Raw genomic sequence first — 24,250 nt, 5'->3', positions numbered from 1 at the left:
TGTTATAGGGGTATATTATGGGAAACACAGTAACAAGAAAATATACCATCTACTTCAGCACATCAGACACTTCAGTCTCACTCAAAACAGGTCAATTATTTAAAGACACAGTTACTGTAACCTACATGCAGATCTGCTGACTACATAGTTTTGACAAGAAGAGAGTCAGTGATACATATATGGGGGGGTACATGCCTCAGTTATTGATTAAGCCCTCCATTTGGCTCATACAGTAAAAGAAGAAACACCATGGTAACCAATATCCCCGTAGGTAACACTGGGTTAGAGGACATTTTACAGTCACACTGTAACGACTCTCGTGGGTTGAAGAAGGAGACCAAGGTGCAGCGTGGTAGGCGTTCATGATTTTTTTATAATCTGAACACCGCAACAAAATAACAAAGTAGAAAAAACCAAAAGCGTTTTGTCAGGCAACAAAACAGCTAAACAGAAAATAACTCCCCTCAAAACCCAAACGGATAATCACAACTATTATATGATCCCCAATCAGAGACAACGATAGACAGCTGCCTCTGATTGGGAACCACACATGGCAAAAACAACAAGGAAATTGAAAACATAGAAACAGAAAACCTAGAATGCCCACCCTAATCACACCCTGACCTAACCAAAAATAGAGAAATAAAAGGCTCTCTAAGGTCAGGGCGTGACACACACCCACAAACCAGGACTTACAGGAATGCACCCCATAATTAGGGAAACCGGTCAATAAAGTGAAGGTCCTCTTTTGGGCAGGGCCCATGTCCCTCGAGGGGAAGGCGAGGCCTTCCAAACTGATAAGGGAGTTGATACATTATGTACTCTTTATATATAGTATTTCTCTCCACTACAGCCTTTCAATTACAGTACTGGAATATAGCAAGTATGGGCTTGCATTGTTCGTCTCTGTCACGACTTCCGCCGAAGTTGGTGCCTCTCCTTGTTCGGGCGGCGTTCGGCGGTCGACATCACCGGCTTTCTAGCCTCCACCGATCTACATTTATTTTTCCATTTGTTTTGTCTATATTGTACACACCTGGTTCCCATTATGTTTGAATTATTTCCCTATTTAACCCTCTGGAGGCATCATGGTTTTGTGCGTGTTTATTGTTGTCAGTTGTCTCGTTTATGTGATTCTGGATTTTCGACCTCCTTGTTGGAAGATTATTTTTGAGTAAAGTTTCTATTATTACTCATCTCTGTGTCCTGCGCCTGACTCCGCCTTACCCACATCACCTAGACTCTGGACCTTTATTCAGAAAGCGTCAGAGTAGGAATGCTGATCTAGGAACAGGTCCCCCTTTTCCATTTTGAGATCATTATGATCTCAAAGGACAAACTGATCCTAAATCAACGCTTCTACTCTGTGAAGCTTTATGAATATATTACATTTCAATATCCCAGCCAGTTCCGGTCCTCCAGGGGGGGTTCCTATTGTTCAAGTCAAGGTGAATTAGTGTGGGGCTTAAAGAGTCCGCAAAGAAGGGATAGTATTACAGACTATGATATCTTTTGGACATGTTCCCTTTGTAACATTTGGTGCGCAGATGTAGCTCTACACTACACAACTGAGCTGTTCATGTTCAGTTTTCTTTATATTTCAGGAATTCAAGCTGTTATCCTATTGGTACTCGAGCTTTGTGCCGTTATGCCCATGTTTCTTGATTGACTGTTGATTGATAACGGTGAATCAAACCAAATATTTCTCATACAACTGCTCGAAAAGAAGAGACCAGAAAAAACTCCTTGACATCAGTCATTCCGATTTTGATTACTTCTGTAATAAGAATTATGTGTATTGTTAATCTATCCAAGGCCTTCTACACAGATGAAATATTCATAATAGTCAACTTCATTTTCAGCCAAGTCAACTGCAAGACGGACCAATATGTTGGCCTGCCCATCATGTTCTTGTCCAGATGTAGTATTGTTGTTATAAGTAGGACTGATTCTAATCCCTACCCTGTCCAAGCCGACCACCAGACAAGGCCTCCTTGGCACTCCCGAAGCCCAGTTCTCGACACACCACTGTGGCTGACAGCAGGCTCCAGTTATCATCACAGATGGTTCCCCACTCGCCGTTCTTCAGCACCTCCACACGACCTTCCCCTATGATGGCGCCACCTCGCAGACGCACCAACGGTTGCTGCAGGAACAAGAGAGAGATCACTCATAGTAAGGCTGAGTTATTCAAACACTCAAAGCAAGCTATTATGTTGCATTAACCAACAATAAAACATGAAAGACGATAGGTGGGTTTTCAAGACAATAGAAGGTCAGGTTATTATGCCTTATTGGTCCGAGAAGCAGAATTACAGAGTTCAACTTTCTATAAATGAATGACTCTTGAGCCTGAGAAATATATAACTAATATATAACTAGAGGGGGCCATCCATAAAGAGTTACAAAACTCTGTTTTAAGTTGGCTCTTTCCAATACATTCAGAGAAGCTAGAAGGGTGGAATGAAGACTGTGAGGCTACAGACTGGGTGGCATCACATGTACACAGCAGGTAAATGTTACTCCCATTAATGGTTTTGGCAAATTGGAAGTGTTTAATTTAACAAGGGGATACACGAGTAGCATAACTGTATCTTATTTACGTGGATTTGTAATTACAAACAGCAATGCACAGGTGTTTTCATGCAGTTTAGGATTGGTTCTGCTTTGTGGTTTGTGTTCCCATTCCAAAAAAGGAAAATATAACATATATTTATTCCCAGTGCAAGAATATTCTAAATAGGTATCTAAAATAACATTTCAAAAATACCAAAACCATCATAAAATGTGTACATATCCAAAAGCAGTAAGTATTTGGGTAAGTATTTGTTTTACGACTAAATATTTCTTAGGTGAAACTGTGGCACTTGAAGAGGGAAAAAGGTTTTAGAAAAGGGGATTGACACAATCTGAACCCAAGCAAGGACAGGAATGGCATTCTGAAATATACACTACCGTTAAAAAGTTTGGAGTCACTTAGAAATGTTCTTGGTTTTGAAAGAAAAGCACATTTTTTGTCCATTAAAATAACATCAAATTGATCCGAAATACAGTGTAGACATTGTTAATGTTGTAAATGGCTAATGTAGTTGAAAACGGCAGATTTTTAAATGGAATATCGACATAGGCGTACAGAGGCCCATTATCAGCAACCAGCAATCAGCAATCTGTGTTCCAATGGCACGTTGTGTTAGCTAATCCAAGTTTATCATTTTAAAAGGCTAATTGATCATTAGAAAACCCTTTTGCAATTATGTTAGCACAGCTGAAAACTGTTGATCTGATTAAAGAAGCAATAAAACTGGCCTTCTTTAGACTAGTTGAGTATCTGGAGCATCAGCATTTTTGGGTTCGAGTACAGCCTCAAAATGTCAAGAAACAAAGACTTTTCTTCTGAAACTCATCAGTCTATTCTTGTTCTGAGAAATGAAAGCTATTCCATGCGAGAAATTGCCAAGAAACGGAAGATCTTGTACAACGCTGTGTTCTACTCCCTTCACAGAACCGTGCAAACTGACTCTAACTAGAATAGAAAGAGGAGTGGGAGGCCCCGGTGCACAACCGAGCAAGAGGACAAGTAAATTAGAGTGTCTAGTTTGAGAAACAGACGCCTCACAAGTCCTCAACTGGCAGCTTCATTAAATAGTACAAAACACCAGTCTTGACGTCAACAGTGAAGAGGCGACTCCGGGATGCTGGCCTTCTAGGCAGAGTTCCTCTGTCAAGTGTCTGTGTTCTTTTGCCCATGTTAATCTTTTGTTTTTATTGGCCAGTCTGAGATATGGCTTTTTCTTTGCAGCTCTGCCTAGATGGCCAGCATCCTGGAGTTGCCTCTTCACTGTTGAAGAGAGCAGGGAGGCAGGCAGGCCTACACTACAGCACTTGCTGTGCAAAATAGAGGTGGGAGAAAGGGTGAAATAGAGGAAAGAGAGAGAGAAGGTAAAATGGTGGGTGGAGAAAGAGGGTGAAATGAGAGAGAGAGAGAGAGAGAGAGAGAGAGAGAGAGAGAGAGAGAGAGAGAGAGACAGAGAGAGGGAGAGAGAGAGCCAGAGAGAGTGAAAGAGAGAGGGAGAGAGAGAAAGAGCGAGAGAGAGAGCCAGAGAGAGTGAAAGAGAGAGAGAGAGAGAGTGAAAGAGAGAGAGAGAGAGAGAGTGAAAGAGAGAGAGAGAGAGAGAGAGAGAGAGAGAGAGAGAGATAGAGAGAGAGAAATGAGAGACAGACATAGGGAGAGTGAAATGAGAGAGGGAGAGAGAGAGAGGGAGAGAGAGAAAGAGCGAGAGAGAGAGCCAGAGAGAGTGAAAGAGAGAGAGAGAGAGTGAAAGAGAGAGAGAGAGAGAGAGAGAGAGAGTGAAAGAGAGAGAGAGAGAGAGAGAGAGAGAGATAGAGAGAGAGAGAGAAATGAGAGACAGACATAGGGAGAGTGAAATGAGAGAGGGAGAGAGAGAGAGGGAGAGAGAGAAAGAGCGAGAGAGAGAGCCAGAGAGAGTGAAAGAGAGAGAGAGAGAGTGAAAGAGAGAGAGAGAGAGTGAAAGAGAGAGAGAGAGAGAGAGAGAGAGAGAGAGAGAGAGATAGAGAGAGAGAAATGAGAGACAGACATAGGGAGAGTGAAATGAGAGAGGGAGAGTGAAATGAGAGAGGGAGAGAGAGAAAGAGCGAGAGAGAGAGCCAGAGAGAGTGAAAGAGAGAGAGAGATAGAGAGAGAGATAGAGAGAGAGAAATGAGAGACAGACATAGGGAGAGTGAAATGAGAGAGGGAGAGAGAGAGAGGGAGAGAGAGAGAGCACAGCACAGCACAACCTTGCAATTGAGAAAGGTAGACACAGGAAAACCTGGCTCCCTGTAGAGGAAAGGCTGTGCAACCCCTGCCCAACAGCACCACTGCACAACAGCAGAACCTGAGACAGCTGCATCTCCTGACTAAATGTAAAACATGTAAAACAATTAGTGTGACATTTCCCCAAATTTGAAAACCTTATTCAAGGTTTCAAAGACCTCTCTGATGAGAATAAGCTACCTGTCCTGTTGAGGGAGGATGCAGAGAGCTGTGGGTTGGCAGCGCACTACATTGCTGCCTGCCATAAGATGAGGGACAGTGTCTGCTGTCTGCACATGTCCTCTACTGTATGCTTAGAGGACATGAGAGAAATGAGAGAGAAATGAGAGAGAGAGAGAGAAATGAGAGAGAGAGAAATGAGAGAGAGAGAGAGAGATGGTGAAATAGAGGAGAGAGGGGGTGCAATAGAGGAGAGCGACAGAGAGGGTGAAATAGAAGAGAAAGGGTGAAATAGAAGAGAGAGAGGGTGAAATAGAGGAGGGGGAGAGGGTGAAATAAAGGATTAGATCACAGCCAGAGAAAATATCTGTTAGTGCAGATTCCCACAAGATGTTTTCATGGACGAGCATGAATTATCTACTACCCACAGATCTTGAGTCCATGATGAATCACTTATACTCATATTCAAAACATCTGCAGATGGGCTTCACAAAGCATTGAGTGTCAGAGTAAGAGTAATGTATCTCAGAAAACCCCATTGTCTATCGATCTCCCACAGGATTCATCAGATCAGAGATAAAATAGCCCACTCAGTTTTACAGTATGTAGTTAAACCCCCACAGCTACAATACCAGTCAAAAGTTTGGACACACCTACTCATTAAAGGGGTTTTCTTTCTTTCTTTTTTTACAATTTTCTACTTTGTAGAAAAATAGTAAAGACATCAAAATAACACATATGGAATCATGTAAACATTAGTAACGCCGATCGCTGCCTGCACCCGCATGCCCGACTAGCATCACCACCCTGGATGGTTCCGACCTTGAATATGTGGACATCTATAAGTACCTAGGTGTCTGGCTAGACTGCAAACTCTCCTTCCAGACTCATATCAAACATCTCCAATCGAAAATCAAATCAAGAGTCGGCTTTCTATTCCGCAACAAAGCCTCCTTCACTCACGCCGCCAAGCTTACCCTAGTAAAACTGACTATCCTACCGATCCTCGACTTCGGCGATGTCATCTACAAAATGGCTTCCAACACTCTACTCAGCAAACTGGATGCAGTCTATCACAGTGCCATCTGTTTTGTCACTAAAGCACCTTATACCACCCACCACTGCGACCTGTATGCTCTAGTCGGCTGGCCCTCATTACATATTCGTCGCCAGACCCACTGGCTCCAGGTCATCTACAAGTCCATGCTAGGTAAAGCTCCGCCTTATCTCAGTTCACTGGTCACGATGGCAACACCCATCCGTAGCACGCGCTCCAGCAGGTGTATCTCACTGATCATCCCTAAAGCCAACACCTCATTTGGCCGCCTTTCGTTCCAGTACTCTGCTGCCTGTGACTGGAACGAATTGCAAAAATCGCTGAAGTTGGAGACTTTTATCTCCCTCACCAACTTCAAACATCAGCTATCTGAGCAGCTAACCGATCGCTGCTGCTGTACATAGTCTATTGGTAAATAGCCCACCCATTTTCACCTACCTCATCCCCATACTGTTTTTATTTATTTACTTGCTCTTTTGCACACCAATATCTCTACCTGTACATGACCATCTGATCATTTATCACTCCAGTGTTAATCTGCAAAATTGTAATTATTCGCCTACCTCCTCATGCCTTTTGCAGACATTGTATATAGACTCCCCCCTTTGTTTTCTACTGTGTTATTGACTTGTTAATTGTTTATTCCATGTGTAACTCTGTGTTGTCTGCTCACACTGCTATGCTTTATCTTGGCCAGGTCGCAGTTGCAAATGAGAACTTGTTCTCAACTGGCCTACCTGGTTAAATAAAGGTGAAATAAAATTTAAAAAAAAAAAAATAACCAAAAAAGTGTTAAACAAATCTAAATATATTTTATATTTTGATTCTTCAAAGTTGCCAACCTTTGCATTGATGACAGCTTTGCACACTCTTGGCATTCTCTCAACCAGCTTCACCTGGAATGCTTTTCCAACAGGCTTGAAGGAGTTGCCACATATGCTGAGCACTTGTTGGCTGCTTGTCCTTCATTCTGTGGTCCAACTCATGTCAAACCATCTCAATTGGGTTGCGGCCAGGTGATTGTGGAGGCCAGGTCATCTGATGCAGATCTCCATCAATTAAGTGTGCCTTGAATTCTAAAAAAAAATCACTAACAGTGTCACCAGAAAAACACCCCCACACTTCCTCCTCCAAGCTTCACGGTGGGAACCACAGATGTGGATATCATCCGTTAACCTACTCTGAGTCTCACAAAGCCATGGCGGTTGGTACCAAAAATCTCAAATTTGGACTCATCAGACCAAAGGACAGATTTCTACCAGTCTAATGTCCATTGCTCATGTTTCTTGGCCCAAGCAAGTCTCTTCTTATTATTGGTGTCCTTTAGTAGTGGTTTCTTTGCTGCAATTTGACCATGAAGGCCTGATTCACGCAGTCTCCTCTGAACAGTTGATGTTAAGATGTGTCTGTTACTTGAACTCTATGAAGCATTTATTTGGGCTGCAATTTCTGAGGCTGGTAACTCTAATAAAGTTGTCCTCTGCAGCAGAGGTAACTCTGCGTCTTCCTTTCCTGTGGCTGCCCTCCAGTTTCATCATAGCGCTTGATGGTTTTGCGACTGCACTTGAAGAAACTTGAACTTGAACTTTTCCATATTGACTGGCCTTCATGTCTTAAAGTAATTATGGACTGTCGTTTCTCTTTGCTTATTTGAGCTGTTATAATATGGACTTGGTCTTTTACCAAATAGGGTTATCTTCTGTAAACCACCCCTACTTTGTCACACAACTGATTGGCTCAAATGCATTAAGAAGTTAAGAAATTCCACAAATTAACTTTTAACAAGGCACATCTGTTAATTGAAATGCATTCCAGGTGATTACCTCATGAAGCTGGTTGAGAGAATGCCAAGAGTGTGCAAAGCTGTCATCAAGGCAAAGAGTGGCTACTATTTGGTTAACACTCTTTTGGTTACTACATGATTCCATATGTTTTATTTCATAGTTTTGATGTCTTCACTATTATTCTACAATGTAGAAAATAATCAAAAGAAAATAAAACCCTTGAATGAGTAGGTGTGTCCAAACTTTTGACTGATACTGTATTTTCCCTACATATGTTTTATTTGCCATAACCAGGCAGTGGCACAACATAAATCAGTCCAATTCCAAAGAGGATGACAGAATCATAGAAATCGAATCACTAGAACATGCATCCCCATTCAAGTCAATAGATCTGGCTATATCTGCTCTATTGATTATATTTATATGGACAGAATGCATTGGTTTAGTGAGTCCATGGTGCCTACCTCCTGCCTGAAGGCCTTTCTGAAGCCAGTCATGGGGGTTGGGGAGAAGGCTCTTCCTGGCACACAGCTGACAACCACAGGTGTGCCCCCTCCACATGTGCTGTTGGCCTTCGCAGCCACGGCATGGCCCAGCTTGCAGCTCGACAGGTGCGCCTCATTTCCAGTGCAGTTGACAGAGTAGTCCCAATAATTGGGCTTTCTCCTGCGAGCAAACATCCTGAGAACACAGGGAAAACATAAAGTAGTCAAATAATAACACATTTTAGACAGACATTTCATTCAATATTTACACAAGGCTGCTATCCCGTTTTCCCTTATACCTACTGTACATACAGCATTAACTGTATGTAGTCAACTTGTTGCTAAATACTGCTAAAGACTCATTCTCTCTATCTAACTTTAACCACCAGCTGTCAGAGCAGCTCACAGATCACTGCACCTGTACATAGCCCATCTGTAAATAGCCCATCCAACTACCTCATCCCCATACTGTTATTATTATTTTTTTGCTCCTTTGCACCCCAGTATCTACTTGCACATTCATCTCCTGAACATCTATCACTCTAGTGTTTAATTGCTAAATTGTAATTATTTCGCCACTATGGCCTATTTATTGCGTTACCTCCCTTACCTCATTTGCACACACTGTATATAGACTTTTCTATTGTGTTATTGACTGTATGTTTGTTTATTCCATGTGTAACTCTGTGTTGTTGTTTGTGTCACACTGCTTTGCTTTATCTTGGCCAGGTCGCAGTTGTAAATGAGAACTTGTTCTCAACTGGCCTACCTGGTTAAATAAAGGTGAAATAAAATAAAAAATAAAAATAACAGCGCTAGTCCGATAACATAGGGTTCAGTATAGGCTACAGGTGTGCCTGTTTAGTCTGTGATATGAACAACAGGTGAGGTAATTGAGGTCTTCTAGGCATGCAGGGATGTTCATTAATTCCTTTACTTTTCAATGGTGAGCCAACCAACGTGTTTAATGAACGTTTATGGCAGCACAGCCTGTCCTTGTCCTGTCTCTTCATCACATGTCTTAGAGGTGTACATGAAAGCAGATGAAAGAGGACGGGAGGAGACACACACACAGCATTTGTTTTCCATTTGGAACCTGGATAAAAGAACATTGCGGATCACTGTCCGGAACCCATCCAAAGCCTGCGTTCTAAGCCTCTGAGTCTGCGGGGGGACATACAGAAGTTGTGAGTGAAGGATGGATAAACAGAACTCAGGGGGAAAAAAGCATCTTGATCCATTCGAATGTGTTAAAGCAGCAGCTGTGAAGGTTCAACCAAGTAAAAACTGAACATGGTAGGAGCGGTAGGAGCTATAAACTCAAAACATTACATAAGTCACATTAGGCAATTGGAACAGTGATCTATTGTTACTTTTCATCAGCTTGAAAGTTTGCGCGTGCTACCAAAAATTTGCTTTTGAAATGATTACATACCACAGCACACATAAACCATTGAAAAGCACAGATGACGTCTACTAAATCCTATGCTCTCCAAATAATTTGGAATATGCTAAGCGGGCCAACAGAGGCATTTGAACAGAGACCAAGTTTGGATTATGAAAGAACTGTAGACCTTGGCTGCCTGCCGCCGCCTGGACCAAACGGCAGACTATAAAAACACATTCTGCACGTTTCATAAGTTTCAAGCGGTTGCATGCCGGCAGTCACGTAGATGGAAAGTAGGGTGCTGCTGTACTGTGGTTACCTAAGCAGAGGAAACTTCTCTCCCTCTCTACCCTGAATGAGACAGTAAATTCAAGGATGGCTTCAGAGCTAGAGACAAGGTCTCAAGGTTTAAAGTGATTAATTAACTGCTGGCTATTCCTCTGCAGGTTTCCACGTGTAAATAAGAGTTAGATCCTTCCCCAGCCCAGTCAGTACCGCATTACGACCACTTTAAGGAATGCACTGATCCTGGATATATACATACGAAGGGGGGAGGGGTTACTTAAGTTCTACGAGAGTGTTTGATGTGAAGCAGAATAAAGAAGGTTTCTGTAGAATTCAGCGTTATTGCTCTGTATTAGGGCAAATATGTTCTGTATGCAATATATAAGTCAAACAGCAAAGATCTAAAAGATTTATCCACCACGGTAGGGTAAGAAGCTCAAAGTTCTGGTGAGTTGTCAGTCTGTTGAATAACAGCCTGAACTTTCAGTAGCATAGTGGGGTTAAAAAGTAACCACATAGGTTCATAGTTTTCACAATGGGAGAACTCTGAGTTGACATCCCTCTCCAGTGTTTAAGAGTCAAGGTGTCTGTGTAATGTGTACCAAGAATGAATCTTGACTGAGATAAGGTATGGGTCTGTCAACAGCTTGTTGCCCTGGGCCTGGGAGAGTAACTGTCCATGGTACATCGCCTCCCCAGGCTTAATACATCTGAAGATGAATAAAGGGCTGTGCCTGACCAATCCAAACAAGTTTACATAATAAGAATTATGTACAGCAGAGGAGCCTGGTGGGAAGAGCTTTAGGAGGAAGGGCTCATTGTATTGGCTGGAATGGATTAAATGGAAGTCAAGCATGTGGTTTCCATATGTTTGATATGTTTAATACGATTCCATTTGTTCCATTCCAGCCATTACAATGAGCCAATCCTCCTATAGCTACTCCTACCAGCCTCCTCTGATGTACAGTAGTGTCCTGTCCAGGGGGTGTACTTGTACATCCAGCTGCCTCACACTACAGAAACAGGAGATAGACTCCTGCCCTATGTGCCATTCATTCTGGCATGGACACGGCTTACTTACTTATGTTTACAGTAGTCCTGCTCCATAACACTCCAGTAAAATGGAACCTGCTGCTGCCACTGCCCATCCATAGAGACACATATAGTATTCCTTTCTACACTCTCATCCCTTTCATCAAAGAATGGCAGGAGCGCATTGTGGCCTTAATTCCCATAGAGAACCAAGAGGATTCAGTTAAACAAAGACCCATCCCTCACTCACTTGTAGACTCTGGCATTGTACTTCCTCTCTCCGGGGAAACCGAACATGCCACAGATAACTCTGCTGTTGTGCTTCGTCCACTCCGCATCACAGATCTGCTTCCATTTCCCCCCGTCCTTCACCTCCACGTAGCCCTCTGTCACAGGGACGCGCTTGCGGTACGACGACAGAATGGCCCGGATACGCACATCCTCCACTTGAATGTTTAAACTCTGTGAAGAAAAATGTGGTATGATTCATTTCACATGAATAGGCCAAGTCGTCTCTTCCTCTGCGGTCCTCTATGGTCCTCTCTTCCTCACTGCTCTCTTACTTATTTATCTGGAAATAATCGCTCAAAATGTGTCTGCATTTTGACAGTTTGCCCTTGTTATATAGCCATATAATGAATGTAAGGCACTCACCCTCCGGCACCAACCCCACAACATTGCATTCCCTTGTAAAGCCTCTCCAGCTTACCCAAACATTTTTACAATCCTATCACCTAGTGAATCACAGGCCAGACCCAGCTGTGCTACAACTGCTTGGCTTTTGAACAAGGATATCAAAGGAGTGACCATGGCAACTCATACAACACTTTCTAGTCATGTTTTAAAGGGTGTCACTGGACAGATGCTGGTAGGTGACGAAGATACAGTTTAGGATCAAAAGTTGGCCTATTAAACACTTTCGGAGTATTATGCAAGATTTACTTTTTGATCCCAGTTGTGAAAATCCAGATACTTAATTTACTGTAATATCACAGGAATATTGTTGAACTTGCTGAACCGTCTGTGGTGGAATTGACATGCTGACTTGCCTGGGCTGTTATCTCATCTCCTGAAAGCATTGCCTGATCAATACCACATCATTTCAAAGGCAATGAGTCTATCCATCTGTCTACATGTCTGTCTTTGTCATAAAAGTAATGTGGAGACCTTCCTCTGTGAAGCCTGATGGGTTTTGAACAAACAGCCTCTCTCCTAAAGACCCAGCCCACATTCCTGTGCTACGTGACAGTGCAGGCCATGGGAGAAGAGAGGAGGCAAGATGAGAACTGGCGGATGGATATTTGCTTGTCTCAGCAGATGGGCTGGTGGATGGGCTGGCTGAGACACATATCAAACCCAGCCCCTGTCCTGTCCTGTCAGACCTGAAGTCAGTGGCTTTGTCTCAAATTGCACCCTATAGCCCATAGGGGTCTGAACAAAAAATGGTGCATTATATAGGGATTAGGGTGCCATTTGGGACAGAGACAGTTAGACCTCCAAACGTTCAATAATGAAAAGGAAGGTTTTCCTGAAATGGCATCATACATCAGTCCACAGTTTGAAAGCGAACCACAGAGAAACTGTAAATGTTTAGTCTGCTCTTCTTTAACTATTTTTATCCGCAGATGATTGCATTAACCAGCGAATGGAAGGATGAGATCCAGCATGTTGAGCTATCTAGGGGGGTTCAAACCCTGGGACATGATCATTTAGAGAACTGTGGTGATAGTGACCTTGTCTGTATTTAGGATCTCTAGTAGAATACTGTAGTGTACTTTGATTTTAAAAAGTCTGCACAATAAAGATCAAATGAAACTGGGTGTGCTACAGTTGTGTGTTTCTTACATCATAACAGGGTCTTTCAGCAATAATGTGTTCATTTATTCTTAATGGTGGAAAAATACCATTCAGAGCAAGATCCCCAAAATGTAGACCTGGCTGCAAGCAGGGTCTTTGCAATCAACACACATTATTTTTACTTATCAACTCCTCCAAAACCAGGGGCACAACTTTCACTGGGGACAGGAGGGACATGATTCCCCCCACATTCTGAAATTGCATTTTTGTCTCCCCCAGTTTATTAATCAATGCACTGTGATAAAAAAAGTGGCATTGTGTGCTTTAGGATCTTACGGACGTCTCAGAGAGGTTGGGTAGGTTGTTTGGCGGTATCAACCACCTGGATTTAGGACTGTGCGGACACCACAGAGTGTGAGAGCAGAGGCAGCTGTTGTCTGTGTGTGTTTGTTGTGCTTTTTCTCAGAGTTGTAAAAGCAAGCAGAGCAGAAACTGGCTACTCTTTATTTAATTTATGTAGCTGACAAGGTAACTGCTGTTTAACTTAACAGGGGAAGAAAAGTATTTATTCACAATGTTGAATATGTAATGTAACTGACATGAAATGTTAGCTAATGCATTAGCTACATGTTTCATCCCCTCTCAACTGAAGTTCTGTCTGAAGTGAATGAACTAGCTAGCTAGCTAGTAGCTACCACAGTCAGTTCAGCTCTAGCCTCTAGTTTTCTGTCAGGTAGCAGAATCTAACAAATCACATTATATTTGTCACATGCGCCGAATACAACAGGTGTATGGAAATGTTTTGTAGCCTTTGTTTTGTCCTGTTTCAACAGAAGTAAATTAACTTGGCTAGTTTTCGCCAGTTGACGAACCATTAGCGCTAGCCAGAAGTTAGCTAACGTTAGCAAGCTAGTCAGCTAGCTCACTAACTTTAGCTATTCTTTTTGCAACAATTACACTAGTCTAGACCTGAATCAAAGGATGAAAACAGCGGCCAAACGATTGAAGACCGATATTCTGACGTTTTTTGACAGCACAATGTGATTTTGTTTTCAATATAGCAATGTAACATTATTGATTGGTCAGTTTCCATAGATAATTCCCTACTTTTCACACTGACACGGTATAAACAACTCTACAGACTTCTCTGTCATGATGCACAGTTGCTACACAACAGTATGCTCATCATGCCTTACCATGATCAAATAGTGACAGGTGTCCCAGCAGGGTTAGCCAGTCAGGGAAGAGCAGTCTACAGAGCTCTGGGGAGTTTTACAGTATGTTATAACAACCAGTGAATGGATACAAAGTTCCATCTTGAGTTGATGGGTAGGCTACAGTCTGGTATCTGGGAATAATGGTTATTTCAATTATTGAACCATTGATTCTATTCTTGGATAATATAATGTATAAATGTACACCAAGGTAATTATTTGTCATGCCTCATCTGAGCAGGATCTGAAGGTAACTGGGGTCTCAGCAGGGTAATGCAACCGGGTGGGGGTGGGGGGGGCTAGGCGCAGGATGGGGCAATCCATCTTTATTGTTTGCAAGTAAAAAAGAGCTCTAGAGTACTTTTAGGCATATGATATGAATTAAAGTGCCCTCTGTAATTATTGGGACAATTAAGCATTTGTTCTTCTTTTGGCTCTCTACTCGATAAGTGTGGATTTGAAATCAAGTTTATATGTAGTGTCAGCTTTAATTCATCCATACTGGGTGAACCTTTTGAAATTATAGCACTTTTTGTACATAGTACCAGTTTTCAATGGCTGTCACTTTTATTATAAGGCAAAATCCACCCAGATTGCAGTTCCTAGGGCTTCCACTAGATGTCAAGAGTCTTTAGAAAGAGTTTCATGCTGGTGTTTGGAAAAATGAGCAAGAAATTGTAGTTTTTCTAGGTGGCTCTCATTTTGGCTGTAGTTTTTCCAAGCTCGTGAAAGAGAGCGCGTTCTTGGTATTTTTCTCCGGTAAAGACAATAATGATTCTCCGTCTTAAATTTTGTTTATTTACATATTAGGGTACCTAAGGTTTGATTATAAACGTTGTTTGACTTGTTTGGAAAAGTTTATTAGTAACGTTTGGGATTCATTTTGTATGCATTTTGATGGAGGGAAACTGAGTGGATTATTGACTGAAGCGCGCCAGCTAAAATGAGTTTTTATGGATATAAAGAAGGACATTATCGAACAAAAGGACCATTTGTGATGTATCTGGGACCTTTTGGAGTGCCAACAGAAGAAAATCATCAAAGGTAAGGCATTTATTATAATCGCTATTTCTGACTTTCGTGGCGCACCTGCCTGGTTGAAATATGTTTTTCATGCTTTTGTATGCGGGGTGCTGTCTTCAGATAATCGAATGGTGTGCTTTCGCGGTAGAGCCTTTTTGAAATCTGACACAGCGGCTGGATTAACAAGAAGTTAAGCTTTATTTTGATGTATTACACTTGCGATTTTATGAAAGTTAAATATTTATAATTCTGTAGTTTGAATTTCGCGCTCTGCAATTTCACCGGATGTTGGCCAGGTGGGACACTACCGTCCCACCTGCCCATAAGAAGTCAAAGAAAAAAATAATCAAACACGCTTGGTGTTCGCCAAAAGGCATGTGGGAGACTGCCCAACATATGGAAGAAGGTACTCTGGTCAGATGAGACTAAAATGTAGCTTTTTGGCCATCAAGGAAACCGCTATGTCTGGCGCAAACCCAACACCTCTCATCACCCTGAGAACACCATCCTCACAGTAAAACATAGTGTTGGCAGCATCATGCTGTGGGAATGTTTTTCATCGGCAGGGGCTGGGAAACTGGTCAGAATTGAAGGAATGATGGATGGCAGTAAATACAGGGAAATTCTTGAGGGAAACCTGTTTCAATCTTCCAGCAATTTGAGACTGGTACAGAGGTTCACCTTCCAGCAGGACAATGACCCTAAGCATACTACTGAAGCAACACTCGAGGGCTTTAAGGGGAAACATTTAAATGTCTTGGAATGGCCTAGTCAAAGCCCAGACCTCAATCCAATTGAGAATCTGTGGTATGATTTAAAGATTGCTGTACACCAGCGGAACCCATCCAACTTGAAGGAGCAGTTTTTCATTGAAGAATGGGCAACAATCCCAGTGGCTAGATGTGCCAAGATTATAGAGGCATACCTCAAGAGAATTCCAGTTGTAATTGCTGCAAAAGGTGGCTCTACAAAGTATTGACATTGGGGGGGTGAATAGTTATGCACGCTCATGTTTTCTGTTTTTTTGTCTTATGTCTTGTTTGTTTCACAATAAAATATATATATTCAAAGTGGTAGGCATGTTGTGTAAATCAAATGATACAAACCCTCCAAAAAAATCTAGGAAAATGCCAAGGGGGGTGAATGCTTTCTCAGCTGTAGTTAAACCTAAAAGACTTATACAGAAAGAACCCAGTCAGTTATCAAAATATTATTCTGAAAACCCCCCTTTTAATGTGAAAGAGAGGAGTGAACTTGTTTCACCAACTTAAACTCACATGGCAAACCAACCTCCCCATTCCCTCCTTGCCACATGGCATCCAACCCTTTCTAATTATTGATTTCTTGTTTAGAGTTCAGGACTACACGTGCATCGATGCCTAGTTCAAATGACTAGAAAATAAATGCCTGTTGATTGCGACGGTGGTGTGGTAGAAAAGTAGAAACACAGCAGCAGCCGGTGAGATACTTCTAACATAAGTGGCTTGTTTCTATGCACTCTGGGGAAGGCGATTCCAGAAATTGGCAGCAGGGGGAGGAAGGTGCAGAAGATGGAAAAGCCATTAGTGGGATGCATCTTTGAGGAGGTAGAGAGAGAAGCAAAGGAGAGGAAGCTGGTGGGCCCTCTGTCGGTCTCAACTAAGCCCTGAATCACTCTGAGACCACTTCTCCAGAAGGAGACATAGGTACAAGTGGTAAACCGATACCTTCTTATGGAAAACACTGAGGCAGTGGAACAGCATTAAGTCATTGTTGCTGTCATCCAGAATCAATTAGGTCATCCATGATGGCTATATATCTATATACTGATGTTTAATTTGAATGTTAATGAGACAGGAATACCTACACGTTTATGTCCATAAAAGATAACCTTTCTGCCCCTGACTGCTCCATGAAGTCAATGCAGTGCATTTGTAGGCCTACTATTGGTAGGTGAAGAGATTATGTCATTCAGCTAAACAAGTTAAAAGAGGTCTCTTGGAATGAGACCGGAGTAAGTGGGTCATTCTTACGCTCCGGGCTTGTATTTGAAGTTGAGCCTGTCAACGTATTGTCTGATGTCAAACAATGAGCTATCTTATGTATAGACCACAGGACTGAAGAATCAGCCATGGTCCAGCTGGAAAGCAAAAATATCCCCACAATGGCTAACATTCATGATTCCCGTATGTTTGAGGTTTATTATGTAGGCTACAATAGTCCATTCCCAGAATCATACACTAGAAAGTGAGTTCTGGGCATTAGTTTTAAAATGAACAAATTATGCTACCCTTGAGAAATTAACAAAAATATGTATATCAAAACCAACTGAAACCAAGAAGACATTGCAATGAAACATGACTAAAAATAAATGCATAAGTCATATTTCAAGTGTCACTTGCACTGACAGTACTTAGGCGCAATACTCTTTATGACGTGGTTGCCAGTTTGGAGCATTTGACAATGGTGTGACTTAGTGTGCCGACTTTAATGAACATACTTCTCATCATCTCAGGCCAGAATGTGACCTCAAGCCTCTACTAGAACACAGTCCTAATGCCAGCAATAACAACGCCCACGGAGCCTACAGCATATGGTTCCAATAGAAATCATGAAGTACATTCACTTCTAACAGAAATCCCTATAGATCCTAGTAGTCAAACTGGGTTACATAGAAATTCCAAGTGAGAGAACAAACCAATGGGAAAAAACTGGATGTATCATCAACATTGTTTTCACCTCATTTAAATAAAAAAAATCAATGTGATGACGTTGAATCAACGTGGAAAACTGATTGGATATGCAAAAAGTTGTCATCGTTATTTTTTCACCCAACTTTTAAACTAAATCCATTGTCATTGTCAATTTTTTTGTTGATTTCATATTAAATTCACATTAGTTGACAACTCACTCAACCAAATGTAAATCAAATAAAAATAGTCATTGAACAGGCGTCTGTGCCTAGTGGGAAATCATTTCTCAAACATCACAACAGTATTTTGCTGAAGTTACTTCCTGGGATAAAGTTTGCTAAGATGTTTGTTGATATCATGTTTGCCACAGAGTGACCACTCCCTCCCTGGGCTTGTGTTTCAATATCACATGTGCTGTGCTCACCAGGCCTGCACTGTTTGGGTGCTGATAATTCTTTGAGCCACAACACAAATGGATGATTATCTCTGTCCTGAAACAGTGTTTATAGTGTGGCAGTGAATGATGTCATGTACCTCATGTCTCTATTCCACTTTTTTCAGCTCCTTAGATGCCATTAAAAGAGCCTTTTGACAAAGTGGATACAGATGTTCCACAACACCTTCACAAATCCTGAAAAACTACAGTTTAACTTATTTGTTTATTAAAAGAAAGAAGGCTATTACTCTTTTTAGTTGAATTTAAGTTTCAGAAAAACTAGTTTAATATGGGCAGAAAATCTCCCTAACTATCATTCTGTGGCATGTATAAATTAGAGACACAGAAGTTCATGGTTTGTGCCAAACTGGCACCAACTCACACAATGACTGTAAAAACCACTTCTGCCGAGGCTTGAAGTTGTTAGAGCAACGCGTTGTTCGAGACTGAGGGCTTTATAATATAATGTGTATATCTAGAGGGTAAACGAAACATGCTATTCAGTTGAGTTATAATGTAGGAATGTTGTCCCCTGCAGGGTGTGGACTTTAATCTGCAGCTGTGACATGACCAGAAAACAATCGATCAGTTATGTGAGAAGTTAATTCAATTGTTCAAATTAAATCAAATTACTTTTTCAACCCCACATTAATCAAGTTCATGGTGCCTTTCCCATTAGGCTTTACATTGCACTTTATAGAACCCTACTATGATGACAAGGCTAGAGTATAGAGGAAAACATGGATGGTTTGACCTTAAAGCTGGAATGTTTAATGGTGAAGCAGTCACTTCCATTTGCGATATTACAACACAGAAGTTTTCCCCTCTGACATCATTGCACGCATGATAGAAAAGCGCAGAATGTACCATGCTGTGTGACGCTTGGCAACAAAAACAATAACAACTGTGGTGGGGCGGCCAGTGGCGCTATTTCCCTCTACAGCGGATTCTATCTATAAGCCTAAGGGGAAAAACTGAGAGGAGGAAGATAAAATAAACTATTGCTTTGTGTGTGTGTGTGTGTGTGTGTGTGTGTGTGTGTGTGCGCGCACGTGCGTGCGTGCGTGCGAGAGAGAGAGAGAGAGAGAGAGAGAGAGAGAGAGAGACAGACAGACAGACAGACAGACAGACAGACAGACAGACAGACAGACAGACAGACAGACAGACAGACAGACAGACAGACAGACAGACAGACAGACAGACAGACAGACAGACAGACAGACAGACAGACAGACAGACAGACAGACAGACAGACAGACAGACAGACAGACAGACAGACAGACAGACTTAAAGCCAGAGACAAGGGGAGAGACCTGCTCTGGCACAGTACCCCTGCCTCCCCATAGACTCCCAGTTTCCCAGCCCCAGCTCATATAACAGGATGATAGGACATTCCTCCAAAACAAAAGAGTGAAAACTAATGAAGGTACATACCTCAAAGTTGGGCAAGGCTTTGTTTCAAGGTGTGTTATCACATAAATCAACTAACTACAGTAAAGATCTTTTCATCTAAACTTTTTTTTAAAAGAGCAATGTTCCCCAGTCCTTTATGATAAAGCACCATGAAACCTTACTTTACTTTATATCACTTTAATAAACCTCAATTAACCACCTTAATGGTGATGTATTTACATGGATGTTTCAACAACAGATGTTCAAAATTGACCCCAGAAATTTGAATAAATAAACTTGTTTCAAGATGTGTTCCGTATAATTTCTAAGAGCCCACAGTATGCTGTTTGTTCCTCACCGAGGATGCAGAGATGAATAAATCTCAAATATTTCCTCCTGAAATTCTCCTGCAATGGAACACATTGGTGTCTACATAAAGTCTGCATTGATAAAAGCTGCTCGCTAGTTAGCCAAGAATGACCTGCATAAACACTGAGGAATGCTCAATGTTGAAAGTTGGTTAGAGCAGAATGTACCCTAATGCATGTGCTTGATCACAGGTCAGACAACCACACAAACCTCACTTCTAAATCATATCTATACAGCCACCTCTATTTACAAGCTGAAATGATGTGAGAGGATATTACTAAGGATAATAGAGAGGGACAGATGTTGCTCCTGACCTTTTCATGACCTAACTAGGAAAAACTCTGGGCACTAATCTTAAAATGCTCTATGCCAAACAACCTTAATGACATGACTGAAAAGAATGTGTGTGTGATGACTGAAAAGAATGTGTGTGTGATAAACACATGAGGAACAGAACATTTATATTTATATAATAACAGCCTTAATGGAAAGCACACGGTAACTTCTCAGAAGAGCACTGGATGTCCTTTACTGTTGTTTTAAAGTGCAGATGACTGAGACACAATGCCACTAAAACTGCAATCCATACAAACCCATAAACTGCACGGCCCACAAAGCAAATTCTTGCTCAGTTCACATGCTATGGGTATTTTCCAGAGTTATAATTAAACTTGGTTACTTGAAACAGAAACTTAGAAAGAAGTGCAAGTGTACTAAAAACAAGGCATTCACAGAGGAATCGGACAAAAAATGCCCTAAGAAGCCAAAGGTAGGTGACACATGCATGCAAGCTTCAGGTTTCAACACTCTCTTAAGTCCTGTCTTTGAAACATTTCCTTTGTGGTTCCTTTGTGGTCGACTGGCCAGCAATTACCCTGAAGTCATCGCAAGTGTCCCACAATGAAAGGGCAACAGTCTCTAAAATGTGTCTCTAAAACGTAGGCAGAAATGTTCTCACCCCAAGCACCTACTTTGAGTCCCCATACCTCTCATCATCCCCCACCACAGTATCACACTAGTCTGTCGTCATGCCTAACATTAGACAATGTACGTCCAAAGTGGCACCCTATTCCCTCTATATGACACTACTTTTGATGGGCCCTGATCAAAAGTAGTGCACTATAAAGGCAATAGGGTGCGATTTGGGATAAAGCCAAGTGTAACCTCAAACTGAAGCTGTGAGTCACCACCACCATCAAATGACTGTTTCCAGATGATAAGGTAAAGGGAAGTCTCCATTAAGTCTGTGCCTGCACTCAAATGGTAGCCTATTCTCTACTCAGTGCACTACTTTTTATCAGAACCCTATGAGCCCTGGTCAAAAATAGTGCACTACATAGCGAATAGAGTTCCATTTGGAACATAAACTGTGTGTGTGGAGGGCTTTGCCTCAGCCTGGCTGTGTTTTACATTGCTTCTGTGTGGAGCTAACTCGGCGTGCCCCACATCTCAGTGAATGGAAAAGATGAGCCTGATATTCTCTCAGTGAATATCACAGCTTGAGACATCACAAAGGGCTGAAGGCGGACTCCAGATGTCTGGACCTCTACAGCGCAGCTCTTTGGAGCATTATAATCTCTACCTTTTGTCTTTATAAACCTCACCAGAGGAAGTGAACTGGAGCCATTCTTCCTCATCTTGTCCCATTACAGGAATTGAATAGCATTGGAATTTGCAAACTGTTTACGGTCACTTCTCTGAAAAGATAACCAAAGTACTTATTGAGGATGTTCAGCTATGGTGTGGGCCAGGGGCGCAACTTTGGTTTTAGAAGTGTGGGGGACATAATATGTAAATATATATATATACAGTACCAGTCAAAAGTTTGGAAACCTACTCATTCAACCGTTTTTCTATATTTTTACTATTTTATACATAGTAGAATAATAGTGAAGACATCAAAACTATGAAATAACACATGGAATCATATAGTAACCAAAAAAGTCTTAAAAACAAAAAAGTCTCAAAAAAGTCTTAATTTTGTCTTTGAGATTCATCAAAGTAGCCACCCCTTTGCCTTGATGACAGCTTTGCACACTCTTGGCATTCTCAGAACCATCTTCATGAGGTAGACACCTGGATTGCATTTCAATGAACAGATGTGCCTTGTTAAAAGTTAATTTGTAGAATGTCTTTCCTTCTTAATTAATGCATTTGGCCAATCAGTTGTCTTGCGACAAAATAGGGGTGGTAAACGGAATATAGCCCTATTTGGTAAATGACCGAGTCAACATTATGCCAAGAACAGCTCAAATAGGCAAAGATTAATGATAGTCCATAATTACTTGAAGTTATGAAGGTCAGTCAATGCGGAACATTTCAAGAACTTTCAAGAAGTTTCTTCAAGTGCAGTCGCAAGAACCATCCAGCACTATGATGAAACTGGCTCACATGAGGACAACCACAGGAAAGGAAGACCCAGAGTTGCCTCTGATACAGAGGATAAGAGTTAGAGTTACCAGCCTTAGAAATTGGATCTCAAGATCGACTGTTCAGAAGAGACAGCGTGAATCAGGCCTTCATGGTTTAATTTCTGCAAAGAAACCATTACTTAATGAAACCAATAATAAGAAGAGACTTGCCTGGGCCAAGAAACACGAGCAATGGACATTAGACCAGTGGAAATCTGTCCTTTTGTCTGATGAGTCCAAATTTGAGATTTTTGCTTATACCCACAGTGAAACACAAAGTAGGTGAATGTATGATCTCCACATGTGTGGTTCCCACCGTCAAGCATGGAGGAGGAGGTGTGATGGTGCTTTGTTGGTGACACTGTCTGTGATTTGTTTAGAATTCAAGGCACACTTAACCAGCATTGCTACCACAGAATTCTGCAGCGACATGCCATCCCATCTGGTTTGGACTTAATGGGACGATCATTTGCTTTTCAACTGGACAATGATGCAACACAGCTCCAGGCTGTGTAATGGCTATTTGACCAAGAAGGAGAGTGATGGAGTGCTGCATCAGATGACCTGGCCTCCACAATCCCTTGACCTCAATCCAATTGAGATGGTTTGGTATGAGTTGGACAGCAGAGGGAAGGAAAAGCAGCCAACAAGTGCTCACCATATGTGGGAACTGCTTCAAGACTGTGGGAAAATCATTCCAGGTGAAGCTGGTTGAGAGAATGTCAAGCGTGTGCAAAGCTGTCATCAAGGCTAAGGGTGGCTACTTTGATGAATCTAAAATGTAAAATATAATTTGACACAATGTAGAAAATAGTAAAAATAGGTGTCCAAACTTTTGACTGGTACTGTGTATATATATATATTTTTATCCATTTGGATAAACACTCCAAACAGTCTACTCGACCACTCAGGGGCATCCGCATGGTCCTAAAGCACACCGTTGCTTCGTTTTGTATCACATTCCAATGAAAAATGGGGCAGGGACAAAAATGCAATTTAAGAATGTCCCCCCTGTCCCCAGTGAAAGTTGCACCTCTGGTATGGGCTGTCAACCAAGTAACCCAGAATCACCCTGAAACACCCAGTCCTGGTGGGGCCATACTTGCGGAAACTAGAAAAAGTTTAAGTGCAAGGTTAAGTTTAGGCATCAGCAAATTAATATCATTGACATAGTGTCACGTGATATAATACTACATTGTAGCTGATTCCATCAGATAAGCTGGCACACGTTAGGCCTAAGTTAACCTCACAAGGTGGCAGTGATTATTTCCTGTAACAAATTCCTCAGCAGTCTATCAAACTTTTTCTCCACAAACCAATGTCATTTCTTAAAACAGGTCAACTCGACCACCAGAGGGATACATGTAAACCTTGAATTTGGAGGTGTCAGTCATCGTTGGAGTCAAATAGAGACATGATTTGAGCTGACTCTCCTGGAGAGTGCTGGTCTGCACTAACTCATAAAATTGGAATGTGAACTCTTGAGGGCCTGCAGTGAGTGAGCGGAACAACACATAACACTCTGCCTTTGGTGGCAATTAGCTGCAGGCTTTTATGCAAAGGGTAGGTGTAATCCTGAATGCTGATTGGTTAAAAGTGCATTCCAGCTGGTGTCTATTCCACAAGTTACCAACGGCTAAATCTATGACATTAAAATGCCATTTTTACACTGTTCCATCTGACTGCGCAATCCACTGTCTCATCAGCCCAGGCAGGGAAGTTATAAACTTGATCTCCATTATAAAATGCACCTAAACATTATCTCACAATTCTTTTAGACTAATATTTAGTTTTCAACAGTGGAGATTAGTATAAACCTTGCTGTCTGTCTGTCCGACATTTGCAACATTGTTTCAATACTCAAATTCGATCTCCAACTGTCCCAAAGTAATGAACGTGTAGGGGTCGGGAGT

The 24,250-nt window shown here is 41.7% G+C and overlaps 1 protein-coding gene across 1 annotated transcript in view; it reads right to left on the bottom strand.

Annotated features, from left to right (window-relative positions):
• Positions 1 to 24,250, bottom strand: part of LOC112262660 (lysyl oxidase homolog 2B) — a 52,150-nt gene that overhangs the window by 14,405 nt on the left and 13,495 nt on the right. The window contains exons 4-6 of the mRNA XM_024438328.2: positions 11,274 to 11,485; positions 8,299 to 8,515; positions 1,963 to 2,146 (exon numbers count right to left, since the gene is read on the bottom strand). Of these exons, the coding sequence (XP_024294096.1) occupies positions 1,963 to 2,146; positions 8,299 to 8,515; positions 11,274 to 11,485 (613 nt within the window). The remainder of the gene's footprint in view (positions 1 to 1,962; positions 2,147 to 8,298; positions 8,516 to 11,273; positions 11,486 to 24,250) is intronic.

The sequence above is a fragment of the Oncorhynchus tshawytscha genome, linkage group LG12, assembly GCF_018296145.1.
Source record: "Oncorhynchus tshawytscha isolate Ot180627B linkage group LG12, Otsh_v2.0, whole genome shotgun sequence".
Lineage (NCBI taxonomy): Eukaryota > Metazoa > Chordata > Actinopteri > Salmoniformes > Salmonidae > Oncorhynchus > Oncorhynchus tshawytscha.
This window is presented reverse-complemented; position numbering and strand designations above follow the sequence as displayed.